A 15,463-nucleotide genomic window follows, 5' to 3' on the forward strand; every position below is an offset into this window, starting at 1 on the left:
GACACCAGGGCGGTTAGAAGAGCACAGGAGGGCGCGGTACGCATCAGAGAAGCTTTGAAAACCAGTTTCATGACTGGCCAGGCTACGCTGTGAAAGTTCTGTTTGTTTCTCCTTGATGAAACCCCCCGCCCCTTGGTTCACTCAACTTCCCTGTAAGCTAACCACCCTCCCCTCCTCCCTTTAATCACCGCTTGCAGAGGCAATAAAGTCATTGCTGCTTCACAGTCATGCATTCGTTATTCATTCATCACACAAATAGGGAGATGACTACCAAGGTATCCCAGGAGGGGTGGTGGAGGAGGGAAGGAAAATGCCACACAGCACTTTAAGCACAGCACTTTAAAAGTTTACAACTTTAAAATTTATTGAATGACAGCCTTCTTTTTTTTGGGCAATCCTCTGTGGTGGAGTGGTTGGTTGGCCGGAGGCCCCCCCACCGCGTTCTTGGGCGTCTGGGTGTGGAGGCTATGGAACTTGGGGAGGAGGGCGGTTGGTTACAGAGGGGCAGCAGTGGCAGTCTGTGCTCCAGCTGCCTTTGCTGCAGCTCAACCATACACTGGAGCATTCTGGTTTGGTCCTGCAGCAGCCTCAGCATTGAATCCTGCCTCCTCTCATCACGCTGCCGCCACATTTGAGCTTCAGCCCTGTCTTCAGCCCGCCACTTACTCTCTTTAGCCCTCCACCTCTCCTCCCGGTCATTTTGTGCTTTCCTGCACTCTGACATTATTTGCCTCCACGCATTCGTCTGTGCTCTGTCAGTGTGGGAGGACAGCATGAGCTCGGAGAACATTTCATCGCGAGAGCGTTTTTTTTTCTTTCTAAGCTTCACTAGCCTCTGGGAAGGAGAAGATCCTGTGATCATTGAAACACATGCAGCTGGTGGAGAAAAAAAAAGGGACAGCGGTATTTAAAAAGACACATTTTATAAAACAGTGGCTACACTCTTTCAGGGTAAACCTTGCTGTTAACATTACATACATAGCACATGTGCTTTCGTTACAAGGTCGCATTTTGCCTCCTCCCACCGCGTGACTACCCCCTCAACCTTCCCCCCTCCCTGTGGCTAACAGCGGAGAACATTTCTGTTCAGCCACAGGCAAACAGCACAGCAGGAACGGGCACCTCTGAGTGTCCCTGAAGAAAAGCACTCTATTTCAACCAGGTGACCATGAATTATATCTCACTCTCCTGAGGAAAACACAGAGAGATAAAGAACGGATTTTGGTTGAATGCCAGCAAACATACACTGCAATGCTTTGTTCTACAGTGATTCCCGAGTACGTGTTACTGGCCTGGAGTGGTAAAGTGTCCTACCATGAAGGACGAAATAAGGCTGCCCTCCCCAGAAACCTTTTGCAAAGGCTTTAGGACTACATCTAGGAGAACCGCAAATGCCAGGGCAAAGTAATCCTTTCACATGCTTGCTTTTAAACCATGTATAGCATTTTAAAAGGTACACTCACCAGAGGTCCCTTCTCCGCCTGCTGGGTCCAGGAGGCAGCCTTGGGTGGGTTCGGGGGGTACTGGCTCCAGGTCTAGGGTGAGAAACAGTTCCTGGCTGTCGGGAAAACCGGTTTCTCCGCTTGCTTGCTGTGAGCTATCTACAACCTCCTCCTCATCATCATCTTCTTCGTCCCCAAAACCTGCTTCCGTATTGCCTCCATCTCCATTGAAGGAGTCAAACAACACGGCTGGGGTAGTGGTGGCTGAACCCCCTAAAATGGCATGCAGCTCATCATAGAAGCGGCATGTTTGGGGCTCTGACCCAGAGCGGCTGTTCGCCTCTCTGGTTTTCTGGTAGGCTTGCCTCAGCTCCTTCAGTTTCACGCGGCACTGCTTCGGGTCCCTGTTATGGCCTCTGTCCTTCATGCCCTGGGAGATTTTCACAAAGGTTTTGGCATTTCGAAAACTGGAACGGAGTTCTGATAGCACGGATTCCTCTCCCCAAACAGCGATCAGATCCCGTACCTCCCGTTCGGTCCATGCTGGAGCTCTTTTGTGATTCTGGGACTCCATCATGGTCACCTGTGCTGATGAGCTCTGCATGGTCACCTGCAGCTTGCCACGCTGGCCAAACAGGAAATGAGATTCAAAAGTTTGCGGTTCTTTTCCTGTCTACCTGGCCAGTGCATCTGAGTTGAGAGTGCTGTCCAGAGCGGTCAGAATGGAGCACTCTGGGATAGCTCCCGGAGGCCAATACCATCGAATTGTGTCCACAGTTCCCCAAATTCGAGCCGGGAACGTCGATTTAAGCGCTAATCCACTTGTCAGGGGTGGAGTAAGGAAATCGATTTTAAGAGCCCTTTAAGTCGAAATAAAGGGCTTCACTGTGTGGACGGGTGCAGGTTTAAATCGATTTAACGTTGCTAAATTCGACCTAAAGTCCTAGTGTAGACCAGGGCTCAGGCAAAGGAAAAGGTTTTGCCCAGGCCACAGATCTGTCGTTTGGCCAGAAGAGGTCACTAGAGCTGCAGAAATCCCCTGGTTTCTGGTGTTTCTGGGGGATAGTTTGCCAGGCCCTGCTCCCCTCTCAGCTGGGGTGTTGGAACAATATTTATAGTGGCGGTGCTGAGAGCCATTGAACCAAACTGTAAACCCTGCATATAACGGACACCCGAGAGCCTGCCCAACCCCCTAGTTCCAGCACCTAAGCCTCTCAGTCCACAGAACAGCACAGAGTTCAGTGGCTTTCGGTTGACTCTGAACACAGCTAAGGGCTCTGCCAAGCCCGCGATTCCCGTCCTGGGGGAGGGAGACTCGAACCAGAGGCATGTGATAATATTACAGTGGAGTTACAGTTACCCAGCCTCATTCCAGCTGGTTGCCACAAGCAGACGGACAGACAGACAGAGGGGAAAGAGAAACAGAAAAGGAAAGAGAAGAAATAAGGAACAGGAGCTAGAAACTCCATTTGGGGCAGCTTGAGCTTCTGTGTGCACCGTACCGATCTTCCTTCACCTCTGCTTGGCCATCGCCCTGGACAGCAGCCAGAAGGGGGGGTAGAGCGGGGGCACCGGTTGGCAGAGTCCTGGTCACTCTTGAGTCCATTCTTCCATCATGAAGGAGGCCAGGAAGTGACTGATCCCGTGACTCCTCTCTGAGCTCTCTCTGGTTGGGGCTGGCTTTGTGACCCTCTGTGGCCTGGTCCCAGTTTGAATTTGGCTTTTACTCATTTAGGGGCAAATTCTTCCCCCAGTACCCCAGACAGGTGCAGAAACTGGTCAGGCAGCAGAGTCTGAAAGGTCCTGCCATGTGGAGGTGGCAGGAGACAGAGACTCTGCCTAGATGCATTCCCCATTTCCCCATGGGCCCTGCCTGTGCTCCTCCATGCCAACATGTAGGGGGAGTTTGAGGTAGGGGCTGAAGCCGTTGGTTCCGTGGCTATGGAGATCCACATTCAATTGCCCCAGGCAGGGGAGGTGCAATAGCTAGACAGGGGATTATGGAGCAGTTCTGCCCTTCTGTGGCAGGTGGGGGTGGGGAAGGGTCCATGCCCTCCCTGCACGTGGGCTGTTTGCTCAGGTTGTGCCCAGCAACTAGGGGTTTTCCATAGCAGGAGCGAGGGAGCGACTGGGCTGCAGGGGCCTGTTCATGCCAGAGACACTCCTTGTAATGCACTTGCGGAAGGGGTCAGGCAGGAGCCGCCTGTCCTGGCTGCTGAGCGATGTGTGTTCTACACCCCCAACCGATTCTCCCCCCTCTCTATTTTCCGTTGTCCTCCAACCCACCCCCTGCCCATTGTGGTGCCATGTACATGTGCCCAGGGAGCCCCAGAGCTCTTTGTCCTCTGCCCCTCTGAAAAGGGGAGTGGGAGAGGCACATGCAGACCCCGTGAAGGCCAAATTACAGGAAGGAATCCTCAGCAACACCAGGACTCGCACCCATGTCTGATTAAACAAACATGAACGCACTGATTCACTGGGAAAACTTCCATCCCTTCCAGCCATCTTTGCAGTGTCTTTGTGGCCATAGGGTAGGTGCTATAAAAATTAAAAGCAGAAAGTACTTTACACTGAAGGAACCTACACTGCCTGAAATGGATACCAAACACCTGCACTTCCTTAGTGAATAACTAAATATCAGTCTGAAAGGTTTTAAAGAGCAATGCAAACGTCTTCTATTGCTGAGAAGACAAACGGGGCTGGTAGCTCTCCATTGTGCTGCGTAGAACCGTAGCTGTCAGACTTTTTATTACATCACTGGGCTGTAGCACACAATGGCTTACTGTGCTAATGGGCGTTCTGAAGACCTGGATTCAAATCCTGGTTGCATTAGGACTTTCAATAGTACAACGAGCAGCACTACCATAATCAGTTACTTCTTGTACGTGGCTGGACAAATATTAGGAATTCAGGGGTCTTTTTCCTTCTCTTCCTTAGATTTCTCCTCTTCTTCATTCTTCATGCTGCCCTGTTCTTCTGCTGACCCTTGACCCTCAACTTCTTTTGAATTTTTTTTCTTCTTCTCTAGAACATGCTCTCCAGCCAATGAGCAGGGTGTAGATTTGCATGAAGGGGCCGTTCTCCAGCTCTGGGTGTTTAAGAGAGAATCGGAGGGTTGCAGCCACAGACCCGTTTGCCTCAGGAAGCCAAGCTCATCTGGATTCCCATCATGGCCTGGGCCCCTCTGCTCCTCACGCTGCTCACTTACTGCGTTGGTAAGGGTGGAGGGTGGGGTTTCTCTGAATGGATCCCAAGACCAGGGGCTGATCACTAACTGGACTCTGGGTTGAAATGCCTGGGACTCGCTCTCTGATTTGGGAAGAACATTTCTCAGACAAGAGAGGCAGGTTGTGATTGGTTGGTTTCTGTTGCTCTCTCCAGGTTGGAGTTCCCAGAGTGCGCTGACTCAGACAAGCTCCACTATGGCAGTGAAACCAGGGGAGACGGCCGAGCTGCACTGCACGCTGCAAGGAGTGGATTTCATTAGTAAAAACCACCCATCCCGGTATCAGCAGAGACCGGGGAAGGCCCCTCGGTTACTGATCTATGACTCTAGGAGCAGAGCCTTCGGGATTCCCGAGCGTTTCTCTGGTGAGACATATGGTAACAGGGCGTCGTTAACCATCACTGGAGCCCAGGCCGAGGATGAGGCTGATTATTACTGTGCTGTGTGGACTGAGGGTGCTCCTCACAGTGACACAGTCAGATGGGGAACTGAGACGAAAACTCCCCTGTTGAACGAAGCCTTCCTTTTCGCTGCATAGCAGCTGCAGGCCAGGGTTTACTGTGCATGTCTCCCTCTGATCTGGGGGGATGACTTCCTGTAGCGCTAACGAGGCAGTGACAGCCGGAGGTATATGGGTTATGAGACAGCCTCCCCCATTTTCCCATCCCTGCACTGGCTTCCCTCATCTACCCCCATTCCTTTTCAGTTCCAGTCCCCTATTCCGTCCCTTCTCAGTTCCTGCCCCCTTCTCTAGTCCCCCTTCAACTCCTTCTCAGATACCCGTAGAGACACCCTTTGTGAGTCATCTGCCCTCAGCAGCTGCCGTTGCCTCTCTGAGGTGCCATGCGCAATAATGGTCTCTGGTGGCCACGAGAGAACTCCTGGCCACAGCCCAGCCAGACGTGTGAGATTCCGATCGACGGGCGGGCGTGGCAGGGCTGTCAAAGGCTGACAGACAAGTGAGGTGTGTGACACTTGGCAGCCCTGTCTTTCGCACTGGTGAGCAAATTCACAAAGGGCTTCCGTGGAGCTCTTCCTGATTTACACTGCAATGAGATCAGAGCCTGGCCAATCTGCCCTAACACTTCCCCAGCTAACGGGAAAGGGCTTCTTAGCTCTGCCTTACTGCTGAGAGACCTGCAAATGGTCATTGGAGAGAAAGACCCTGCACTGTTCTATGAACATTCAAACCTGTACTGGGCAACCCAGCCCAACCCATCCCTTCAAGGATTTAACCCAGGAGTTGAACTGTGAATTTCATCAGCACTGCAGATTCGAACCAACCCTCAGAGCTAAGCGTCTGGAGCTCATGGCCTGTGGAATGAAATTTGGTGTGACTGCAGAAGGACGCCGTCCCAGAACAGATCCCGACTAGAGCCCAGCATTGAGAACACCCTGGATCAGCACCAGGGAACGGGGGTTCGCTCAAGCGTGTGTGACGCAGGCCACGGCCATGAGCGTGCACTGAGGACCTACGTGAGCACAGCGGAAGGAGGAGCTACAGACAGGGTAGCTGAGGATTAGGAGGGCTCAGTTTTATTAATGTGGCTGTACAGAGGGGTGACTCGTAACTCCAGCCCTCCGTGCCGGTAACAGTCGGTCGCTGCCCCTGACGTAGCAGAAATGGGCTACCCTGTGGAGATGCACAGAGAAGCTGTGAGCTTGGCAGGAGCTCTGCTCTTGGGACCGTCGCCTAGAGCCTGTGGAGGTCACTGAAAAGACTCCCCTTGATTTCTGTGCGCGTTGGATCAGGTCTTTGGAGCAGAGGGTACCAGCAGCAGGAACAACAGTCTCAGCAGGGAAAGACACCAGTCATCAGAGTTATAAGGTTCTTGGGTCCCAAGGCCCCCCTCCATCCCCCACCGTCCATGCTCAAATCGTGACATGGACCATGAGCGATCCCTCCCGAGATGGCTCCTTCCCTGAGCTGCTCAGAGCTGTGCCCAGGGTGCGATTGGAACAGAGAGCGCAGGGCATCAGTCCCCTCCGCTGTGCAGACGCAGGGCCTGGCAGCACCCTGCTCTCCGAACATGCCCCCGGCCCACCTTAAGAGTCTCCAGCTCTTAATATCTCATTTCAACCTCCCCTGCTGCAGATTAAGCCGTTCACTCCTTGTCCTACCGTGAATGGACACGGAGAACAATTAATCACCATCCTCTTTTTCACACTCCTTAACATATTTGAAGGCTGTTATCAGGGTTCCCACCATAGTCATCTTTTTTCATGCCCATTTTATTTACCTTGCCTCACTGGTATGTTTCTCCAGCTTTAACATTTGTGTTGCTCTTCTCCGGTTTGTTTACATCTTTCTTAAAGTGAGGTGCCCAACACTGGATACAAGTGCCAAATGGAGCCAAACAATTCTCTCCTGTGTCTTCAATACAAGACTCCTGTTAATTCACCCCAGAACGATATTTGCCTTTTTTATAATTGCGTCATGTTGGCACATATTCAATTTGTGATGGACTAAAACCACCAGGTCCTTGTCAGCAGTAATCCTGCCGAGCCAGTTATTTCCCAGAGACAGTGGGCACAGCAGACCTGTGAAGAGAAAGAGGGATCAACTGTGATGGAGAATCCCCTGGGATAAATGTGTCTGTGACTGGCTGCATGCAGGGCTAGAGGAGAGGAATCCACATGGGCCGTCTGCAGATATTTTCATTAGTTGCACCTGCTGAATGAAAGTCTTTCCACTCTGAGAACTTAGGTGGCCAAGTCCTGAAGCTCTGGGAGAATAGTTGGAAGTCATGGCTACAGGAATGGCCAGATTCAACTTTTCCTCCAGCCAATGACGGGAAGTTTAATAAACTCCTTTTCCTTAGAACTGTAGGATGAGTTATTCCAGTAGCAGCCCCTCTCTCATCCTCACAGAGGCTTCCATGCACTCTAGGGCTGCCAGCTAATAAGCTTAGAACAGCTCCATCCATTACTCACTGCTTCTCTGTTGGGTAACAAGCCTCTGAGGGACACCCCAGAAGAAGGCTATTTGCATGGGCTGAACCATGTGTTAAAAGAGAGCCGGTCTCAGGGATACCTGCTGCCCATTCAGTCAAGTGGACCATGGTGACTTTCATTGGCAATCTCATGAGTTCCCTCTGGCAACACCACTTCATGGTGTTTACATGGGTGCCAGCAATGGGGAAGGATGGCACGTATTGTTAGTCTCTTTTAACACAGTTTAGCCGCTGGACGGTAGGGGAGGAACCAGCACCTGTGACCAGCCAGTTCTCTGCAGGACATGAGCAAGTGCTCCACAGAGCACAGGGTAGGACTCTGACTTAGAACCGCACAATCCCACATTCATTAGTGGGGAAGCCAGGATCCGACAGCCGGGGAAACATGACGGAACAATGGGCTAGACAGGAATCAGTATTACCGACTACCTAGTGTTCCTAGAGCACTGTAGAGCTTCAGAGCACTTTGCAAACAGTGACTGATGAATTCTCACCACACCCCTAGGACACGGGTGGGTTTTATTGCCCTCATTCTGCAGCAGGAAGAAAAAAGGCAGAGGGGCTAAGTGACTTATCCAGTGTCCTAGAATGAGCCAATGCCAGAGATGGAAATAGAACTTGGGGCCTGTTCATTCACTCAGTGTTGTGAATCCCTGTGGCTTCCCCCAGCCCTGCGCTGATGGGTCAGTACGGCTGTGACCGTGGCAATTTTCAGCAATATCCTGGACGAAACTTATTGAATCAAGTTTAAGTATTTTAACAGCCCATTGTATTAAAAATGCAAATGTCTATGGACCATTGCGGGATGGTTTGGAACTTGGTTCGGAGGAAGACAGGCTTAACGCATTATCTGGGAAGTACTGTGACCTTCAGACGACCAAGCTGGACAATGTAGCAGGCAGGACTAATCTTCTGGGACAAGACATGTGAAGTGGAATTCCTAGGAAGTCATGGGGAGGAGGGGATTGCAACCCCCCCCTTTAGGGACACAGCCTCTGAATCTTGAACCTTTCGTCTGCTGATCACCTGTTCTGTTAGGACATTTCAGAGACATATAGTGGGTTCTTTGGGGACCAGCTGACAAAGAAAGGACTCGTAAATAAATAGCCTGACTTTAAGTGGACTCAGGACCTTTGTTCTGATCTAGGAAGTGGACAGGACTTCCAGCCCAGGGAGGGCCCTGGTCCTTAAGGAAGGGTAGGAAGGAGTGGCACGGCCCAGAGCTCTCATGGAGGTTGGGCTGGCAGGGAGCTCCTGTAAGCTGACTAGCAGGCGTGTAGGTTCTTTTATTGTTTTTCATGTTTTCTCTGGAATGCTTTTTCCTTAAGAATTAACTGGGTTTGCTTAGGAAGAACCGTGTGGTAAATTAGAAGTATGGGCAATTGCAATGTAATTAGTCTCTGAGGAGAAAGCAAGCAGGCCTGGAGAGGCAGACTGTCTTTTGCTGGGAATAGCACAGTGAAGGCAGGGAACTGTTCAGTCTGGAAATATCTTGGTCAGGAGGGGGAGAGAGGTGGGTCTCCGCTCAAGAAAGTTGATGACTAGGGAGCCAAAAGCCTGAGAGTGGGTGACTAGGGCCTCTGGATGCTGTTGTTTTACACATCATCATAATCCGACATATTGTCTTTCACCTCTGGGGAAGAGAGTTGAAATCCTGACCCAGGTCACCAGTGAAAATAAGTTTGGTGGTTCCACTGGTGTCCCCAGTTACGCCCAGTACAAATGACTGGAGATCTTGACGTGAGAGGCTCACGACAGGAAGAACTGAGCTGTTGCAGATATTCAGGTGGCTGGTGAAACTGGCCAAAGGCCTGTGGCTAGAATGACAGAGGCCTCAGGTCAGGATTGGAATGGAAGACACTGGTACGTTGCTCCGTTCTAGTGCATCTGCTCCGTTCTAGTGCATCTGGAGTGACCAGAGAGCACAGAGTTATCAGTGAGGCACAGAGCGGGGCTGCTCTGCCTCTCCTTTGGATTGTCTCTGCCCCTTTTTGACAGAACTGAAAAGACAGGAGCCATTAAGCGAGCAGCAGATTTGTATGAAGGGGCCGTTCTCCAGCTCTGGCACTTTAAGAGAGAATCGGAGGGTCCCAGCCAGGCACCTGTTTGCCTCAGCTAGCCAAGTTCATCTGGATCCCCCACCATGGCTTGGGCCCCTCTGCTCCTCACGCTGCTCACTTACTGCATTGGTAAGAGGTTGGGGGGTTATTTGCTGGATGAAACAAACTAAGAAATTATTATCTGTAGTGCTAAGAATCTGTGATGTGCTCCGTGCTAGGGGGAGTTCTGATCAGCTTGTTTCTCATGTTTCAGGTTTCAGTTCCCAGCAGCTCCAGTCGCTGAAGGCGTCTGAGTTAGTGTCTCCTGGAGGGACCGTGATGCTCTCCTGCAGCCTGAGTAGTGGGGCCCTCACTGATAATAATTACCTGCTCTGGGTTCAACAGAGACTGGGGAATGTTCCTTGGCTGATCATGCACAGCACGAGTACCAGGCCCTCGGGGATCCCAGCGCAATGCCTGTTGCTGTTATCAGTTGGTTCTTGCCCCCCGTCCACGTGCCTGCAAAACCCTCAGCCCTAAAATGAATCACCAAATAATGAAAATCCTAGTGATCTGCCTGTGTGACCCCCGAGATCCCATCCAGCCATTAAAAGGTACAAGCTCGAACCCCTTATGCTTCCCCTCCAGCCCCTCCTGTGACCTGGTGTGCCTGGGGCAGACCTCACTGAAAATACCAAGGTGAGGGCAGGCTGTAAAAGGGAGAGCAGATACTCCCAAAAGTGGTGGTTAACACTGAAGTTAGACTCACCAATCAGTCACAAACTGTGTTCCAGATCAATATGAGTTTGGATCCTACCCAAAATACTATGCTGCCTGCCAATCCTTTAGTGTCTAAACTAAAGGTTTATTATAAAGAAAAAAGAACAAGAAGAGAGTTGCTGAATGGTAAAGCAAACACATACATACAGAGACTTCAAAGTCCATCTATCAGATTCTTAGCAATACAGGTGAGTTTGCTGGCTTGAAATTCCCTCTGGAACTCATCCACAGCTTGGATGAGTCATTCAGTCCTTTGTTGAGAGCTTCGGTTTGTAGAAAAGTTACTGCAGAGGTAAGAAGCTAGAATGAAGACAAAATGGAGATGGGGCAGCTGCCTTTTCTATTCTTTTGCCATGTGGCTGGTACTTCCTGTGTCCCCAAACACAAGCTTTACAGCACATGGCATGGCATGCCCCTACATGTCTTGCTGACTCATAAGGTATATCCCCTGGCTCCTTTCAATGGGTTCATGGTGCAGCTGATAATACTTGATGGGGCATTGAACAGGCTAGGCAGTGCTGATCATAGAATCATAGAATATCAGGGTTGGAAGGGACCTCAGGAGGTCATCTAGTCCAACCCCCTGCTCAAAGCAGGACCAATCCCCAATTAAATCATCCCAGCCAGGGCTTTGTCAAACTGTTTGATGTCAAACTGTCTGGGGGCGTCACCCAGCAAGACAACACAAGTTTGGAAATACAGACATACCCGATGTATCTAGAACTCACAATACAAAGGTGATACAAACCTAAAAACCAGATTATCATACTTGGCAAATTATAACATTTTTGCAGATACCTTACACGGCATAGCTGGTCAGCTTCATTGCAGTTTTATAATTTTGGTATCAATACCATCACAGAGCATTCTGCATATTCCATACAGCGTCACAGCCCCCTCCCCAGAAGACTGGGGGAAAGCCCACAGCTGGGGCGTTGCTGTGTTGCTGGGAGACAATTCCCCTGTCAGAGGGGCTCCTCTGTTAGTAAATGTGAAGGGTCAAAGACTCCCTCTTGGGGAATGGAATGTGATAGACAGGAATTACTGTCTCATTGTTTCCTTGTGCTCCCCCATCAATCCATCTGTCTGTCAGTCTGTCTGTCTGTCTCTTCACCTGGTGTCTCTCATCTTCTGCGTAGACTGTGAGCTCTCTGGGGCAGGGACTGTCTTATTGTTCTGGGTTTGTACAGCGCCTGGCACAATGTGGTCCTGGTCCATAGCAGAGGTTCCCAGGTGCTACCCAAGGCAGGTCATAACCAATAATGTTAACGGGGGGAAGGGCCTCCCTCTTACAGCAGGTTCCTAAGGCGCTCTTCTCCACGGCCACTGACAGCCTGGGGAGTGCAGCCCCTGTGCTCCGGGGCTGAGCCTGTAACGTCCCCCTGGGAGGTATCTCGGGCAAAGGCAAAGTATTTGCCCAGGTCCCAGATCTGTCGCTTGGCCGGAAGAGGTCACTAGAGCTGCAGAAATCCCCTTGTGTCTGGTCGCTGTGGTGGTTAGTTCGCCACGGTCGGCTCCCCTCTCGCCGGATAGCAGGGTGGAGCGTGCAGTGGCTCTGGGTTGACTCTGGACACGGCTGGCTGACGTTCCTGCTAAGCCTCAGTTCCCTGGCTGGGGCAGGGAGGGTGAAAGCACAAGTGTGTGATAATGTTACAGTGGAGTTAGAGTAACCCAGCCTCATCCCAGCTGACTGGCACAATTAGAACAAGCAGACGGACAGAGAGAAAAGGGAAAAGGAAAGAGAAGAAATAAGGATCAGGAGCAACTAGTTGGAACTCCATTTCTGGGGGCAGCTTCAGCTTCTTCACTCTCTATCCCTTTCTCTCCTCTCCGCTTTCCTGTCCCCCTAGACAACAGCCCTCAGGGGTGAGCACTGGCTGGCAGAGTCCTGGTCCCCCCTGGGGTCCTTTAGAGCATAAGAACGGCCATACAGAGTCAGACCTGTGGTCCATCAAGCCCAGTGTCTTGTGTTCTGACAGTGGTCAATGCCAGGTGCTTTAGAGGGAATGAACAGAACAGGGAATCATCAAGTGTTCCATATCCTGTCACCCATTCCCAGCTTCTGGCAAACAGCAGCTAGGGACACTTCAGAGCATGGTTTTGCATCCTTGCCCATCGTCGCTAATAGCCATTGGTGGACCTATCCTCCGTGAACTTATCTAGTTCTTTTTTGAACTCAGTAATACTTTTGCCCTGCACAACATCCTCTGACAAGGAGTTCCACAGGTTGACTGTGCGTTGTGTGAAGAAATACTTCCTTTTGTTTGTTTTAAACTTACTGCCTATTAATATAATTGGGTGACCCCTAGTTCTTGTGTTGTGAGAAGGAGTAAATAACACGTCCTTATTTATTTGCTCCACACCATTCCTGATTTTATAGACCTCTATTATATCCCCCCAGTCGTCTCTTTTCCAAGCTGAAAAGTTCCAGTCTTATTAATCTCTCCTCATATGGAAGCCGTTCCACACCCCTCTACATTTTTGTTGCCCTTTTCTGTACCTTTTCCAATTCCAATATATCTTTTGTGAGCTGGGAGGACCAGATCTGCAGGCACTATTCTAGATATGGGCATACCATGGATTTCTTCCTTTAGTCCCAAGGCCAGGCAGGGTAAGGGATGAAACTCATGGTACATGGTGTAGATGGTGCCCTGCAGGTGAGGAGAGCCCTGCAGCTGTGACATGGGAACTCTCAGAACAGACCAGAGTGAGAGCAGGGCCAGTTACATGACACGGAGCCGGGAAGGTACAAAGGGACGTGATGGGGAGAGTGTCCAGATCTGCAAAGCCCTGCCAGGGAGAGACACTCCGCTGTCTTGTTCTCCGGAGCTGCTCCTCTGGCTCTGTAGGGATCTCACACAACAGCCAGGTCTGTCACAGCCCTGAACAATTATTTAGGGCTCAGATCCCCTCTGTAAATATATTTGAAGGCTATTGCTGTGTCACTGGTCTGTCTGTCTAAGCTTTTATCCTGTGCTTATCCTGATGGGACCAGAGCATGTGTGTGTGTTGCTGGGGGCGGGTTGTGAGCCTGGCCGATGCTGCACTCCCTGTTTGCCAGTCTAGGACTGTTACACTATTCAGACAGCCCCGTTTCTGTCTTCCCCCCAGTGACTGATCCCCCAGGATCCCCTCTGAGCTCTCTGTGCTTGGGGCTGGCTTTGTGACCCTGGCTGGCCCAGTGCCACTTGGAACTTGGCTTTTACTCTTTGAGGGGCTAATTCGTCCTTCTCCCCACACCCGCCGTGGGTGCACAAACTTCGAGACCGCAGAGCTGGAAAGGTCGTGCTGCACGGAGGCGGGAGGATGCAGGGAGCCTGCCCAGATTCATGCCCCACAGCCCCGTGTACCCTGCAGGGCTCCTCCAGCCCCACGTGCAGGGGAGTTTCAGCCAAAGCCTGTGGATCTGTGGCCATGTGGATCCAAACGCCCAGCAGGGGAGGTGCAGCAGCCCCACAGGGGGCTGTGGAGCTATTCTGCTGCTCTTCATTGGCATGTGGGGGCGGGCCGGGTTCCCTGCCTCTGCGGCACACGGGCTGTTTGCTCAGGCAGTGCCCAGGGACCAGGCATTTCCCAAAACGGGAGTGAGGGAGCGACTGGGCTGCAGGGGCCAGAGGGGAGACACTCTCAGGCAGGAGCCTTCTGTACTGGATGCTGAGCGATGGACACTTTACACCCCCAATGGCTTTTCTGCCAGCTATATTTACTCCTGCGCTGCAACCCGTACCCTGCCCATTGCGGTGCCGAGTACGGGTGCCCCAGGGAGTCTGTGTGTTCTGCCCCTCTCAGGCAGGGAGAGGAGCACGTGCAGACCCCCTGAAAGCTGAACTGCAGGAAGAAATCCTCAGCAACAGCAGAACTGGGGCATGCGTCTGATTAAACAAATGTGAAGTCCCTGCTTCACTGGGAAAGTTGGATGCCTTCCAGCCATGATTGAATTATGATAATTGGTTGGATCTTCTCTTTGGATAACTTTAAAGCAGAAAGTACTTGACTGAAGCAAGCCCCACAGCCTGAAATGGGTAACAAACAGCAGTCAAGCCCGGCTATTTTAATGAATCACTAAATATCCATATACAACGTTTTAAACAAGGATAGAGGCTTCTTATATTTCTGGGAAAGCAACCGTGGCCAATACCCCTGAACTGCGCTCCACAGGGCCGTAGCCAGCAATCTCCCTAGTACTGCCCATGCCTTACTCTGCTCGTGTGTGTTCCGGGGGTCTGGATTCAAATCCTTATTGCCTCTGGACTTGCAATAAGGAATCTAGGAGCTCTGCCATCGTCCGTTAGTTCTTCCTGGCTGGAAAAATGTTAGTAATTCAGCTGTGTTTCTTGCTCTTTCTGAGATTTGCTGTCTTCGTGCTGCCTTCTTCCTCTGACCTTTCTTGAGCCTCATCTTCATTTTTAAAAACGTATCTTCTCTAGAACATGCTCTGTGTGCAATGAGCAGGGGGCTGATTTGCATGAAGGGGCCGTTCTCCAGCTCTGGGGATTTAAGAGAGAATCAGAGGGTCCCAGCCACAGACCCATTTGCCTCAGGAAGCCGAGCTCGTCTGGATTCCCACCATGGCCTGGGCCCCTCTGCTCCTCACGCTGCTCACTTACTGCTCAGGTCAGCTGGGCAGGTTTATGTTCAGTGTGATTGTTATAGAGGAGGTGACTTTTCAGTGAATAAAGGAACTGAATTAATAATAATGTGTTTGTAATGTTGATTTCAGGGGTCAGTTCACAGGCTGTGGTGAATCAGGAGCCCTCAGTGTTCATTACTGAATCAGGAGCCCTCGATGTCGGTGGCCCCAGGAGGGGCTGTCACTCTGTCCTGCAGCCTGAGCACTGGAGCCGTCACCACCAGCAACTATCCCTCCTGGTACCAGCAGAAACCTGGCTCTGCTCCTCAGATGCTTATATATGAAACTAATAAGAGACCCTCCGGGATCCCTACCCAGTTCTCTGAGTCCATTTCCAGTAATGACGCTGCTCTGACCATCACCGGTGTCCAGGTAGAGGATGATGCTGACTA

The 15,463-nt window shown here is 51.2% G+C and overlaps 1 protein-coding gene and 1 gene segment (V, D, J or C); one reads left to right on the forward strand and one right to left on the reverse strand.

Annotated features, from left to right (window-relative positions):
* Positions 1-355: 355 nt before the first annotated feature.
* LOC140898876 (uncharacterized) lies at positions 356-2,208 on the reverse strand. Its single transcript, XM_073313405.1, has 2 exons — positions 1,464-2,208; positions 356-876 (listed from the first exon to the last, which is right to left on the reverse strand). The coding sequence occupies exons 1-2, from the start codon at positions 2,044-2,046 to the stop codon at positions 356-358; spliced, it is 1,104 nt and encodes a 367-aa protein (XP_073169506.1). The 5' UTR covers positions 2,047-2,208.
* Positions 2,209-4,864: 2,656 nt separating this feature from the next.
* Positions 4,865-5,206, forward strand: LOC140898877 (immunoglobulin lambda variable 8-61-like). The segment is given in 1 exon segment: positions 4,865-5,206. A coding segment is annotated over 1 exon segment (342 nt).
* The last annotated feature ends 10,257 nt before the right edge of the window (positions 5,207-15,463 follow it).

Source organism: Lepidochelys kempii, chromosome 15, assembly GCF_965140265.1.
Source record: "Lepidochelys kempii isolate rLepKem1 chromosome 15, rLepKem1.hap2, whole genome shotgun sequence".
Taxonomy (NCBI): domain Eukaryota; kingdom Metazoa; phylum Chordata; order Testudines; family Cheloniidae; genus Lepidochelys; species Lepidochelys kempii.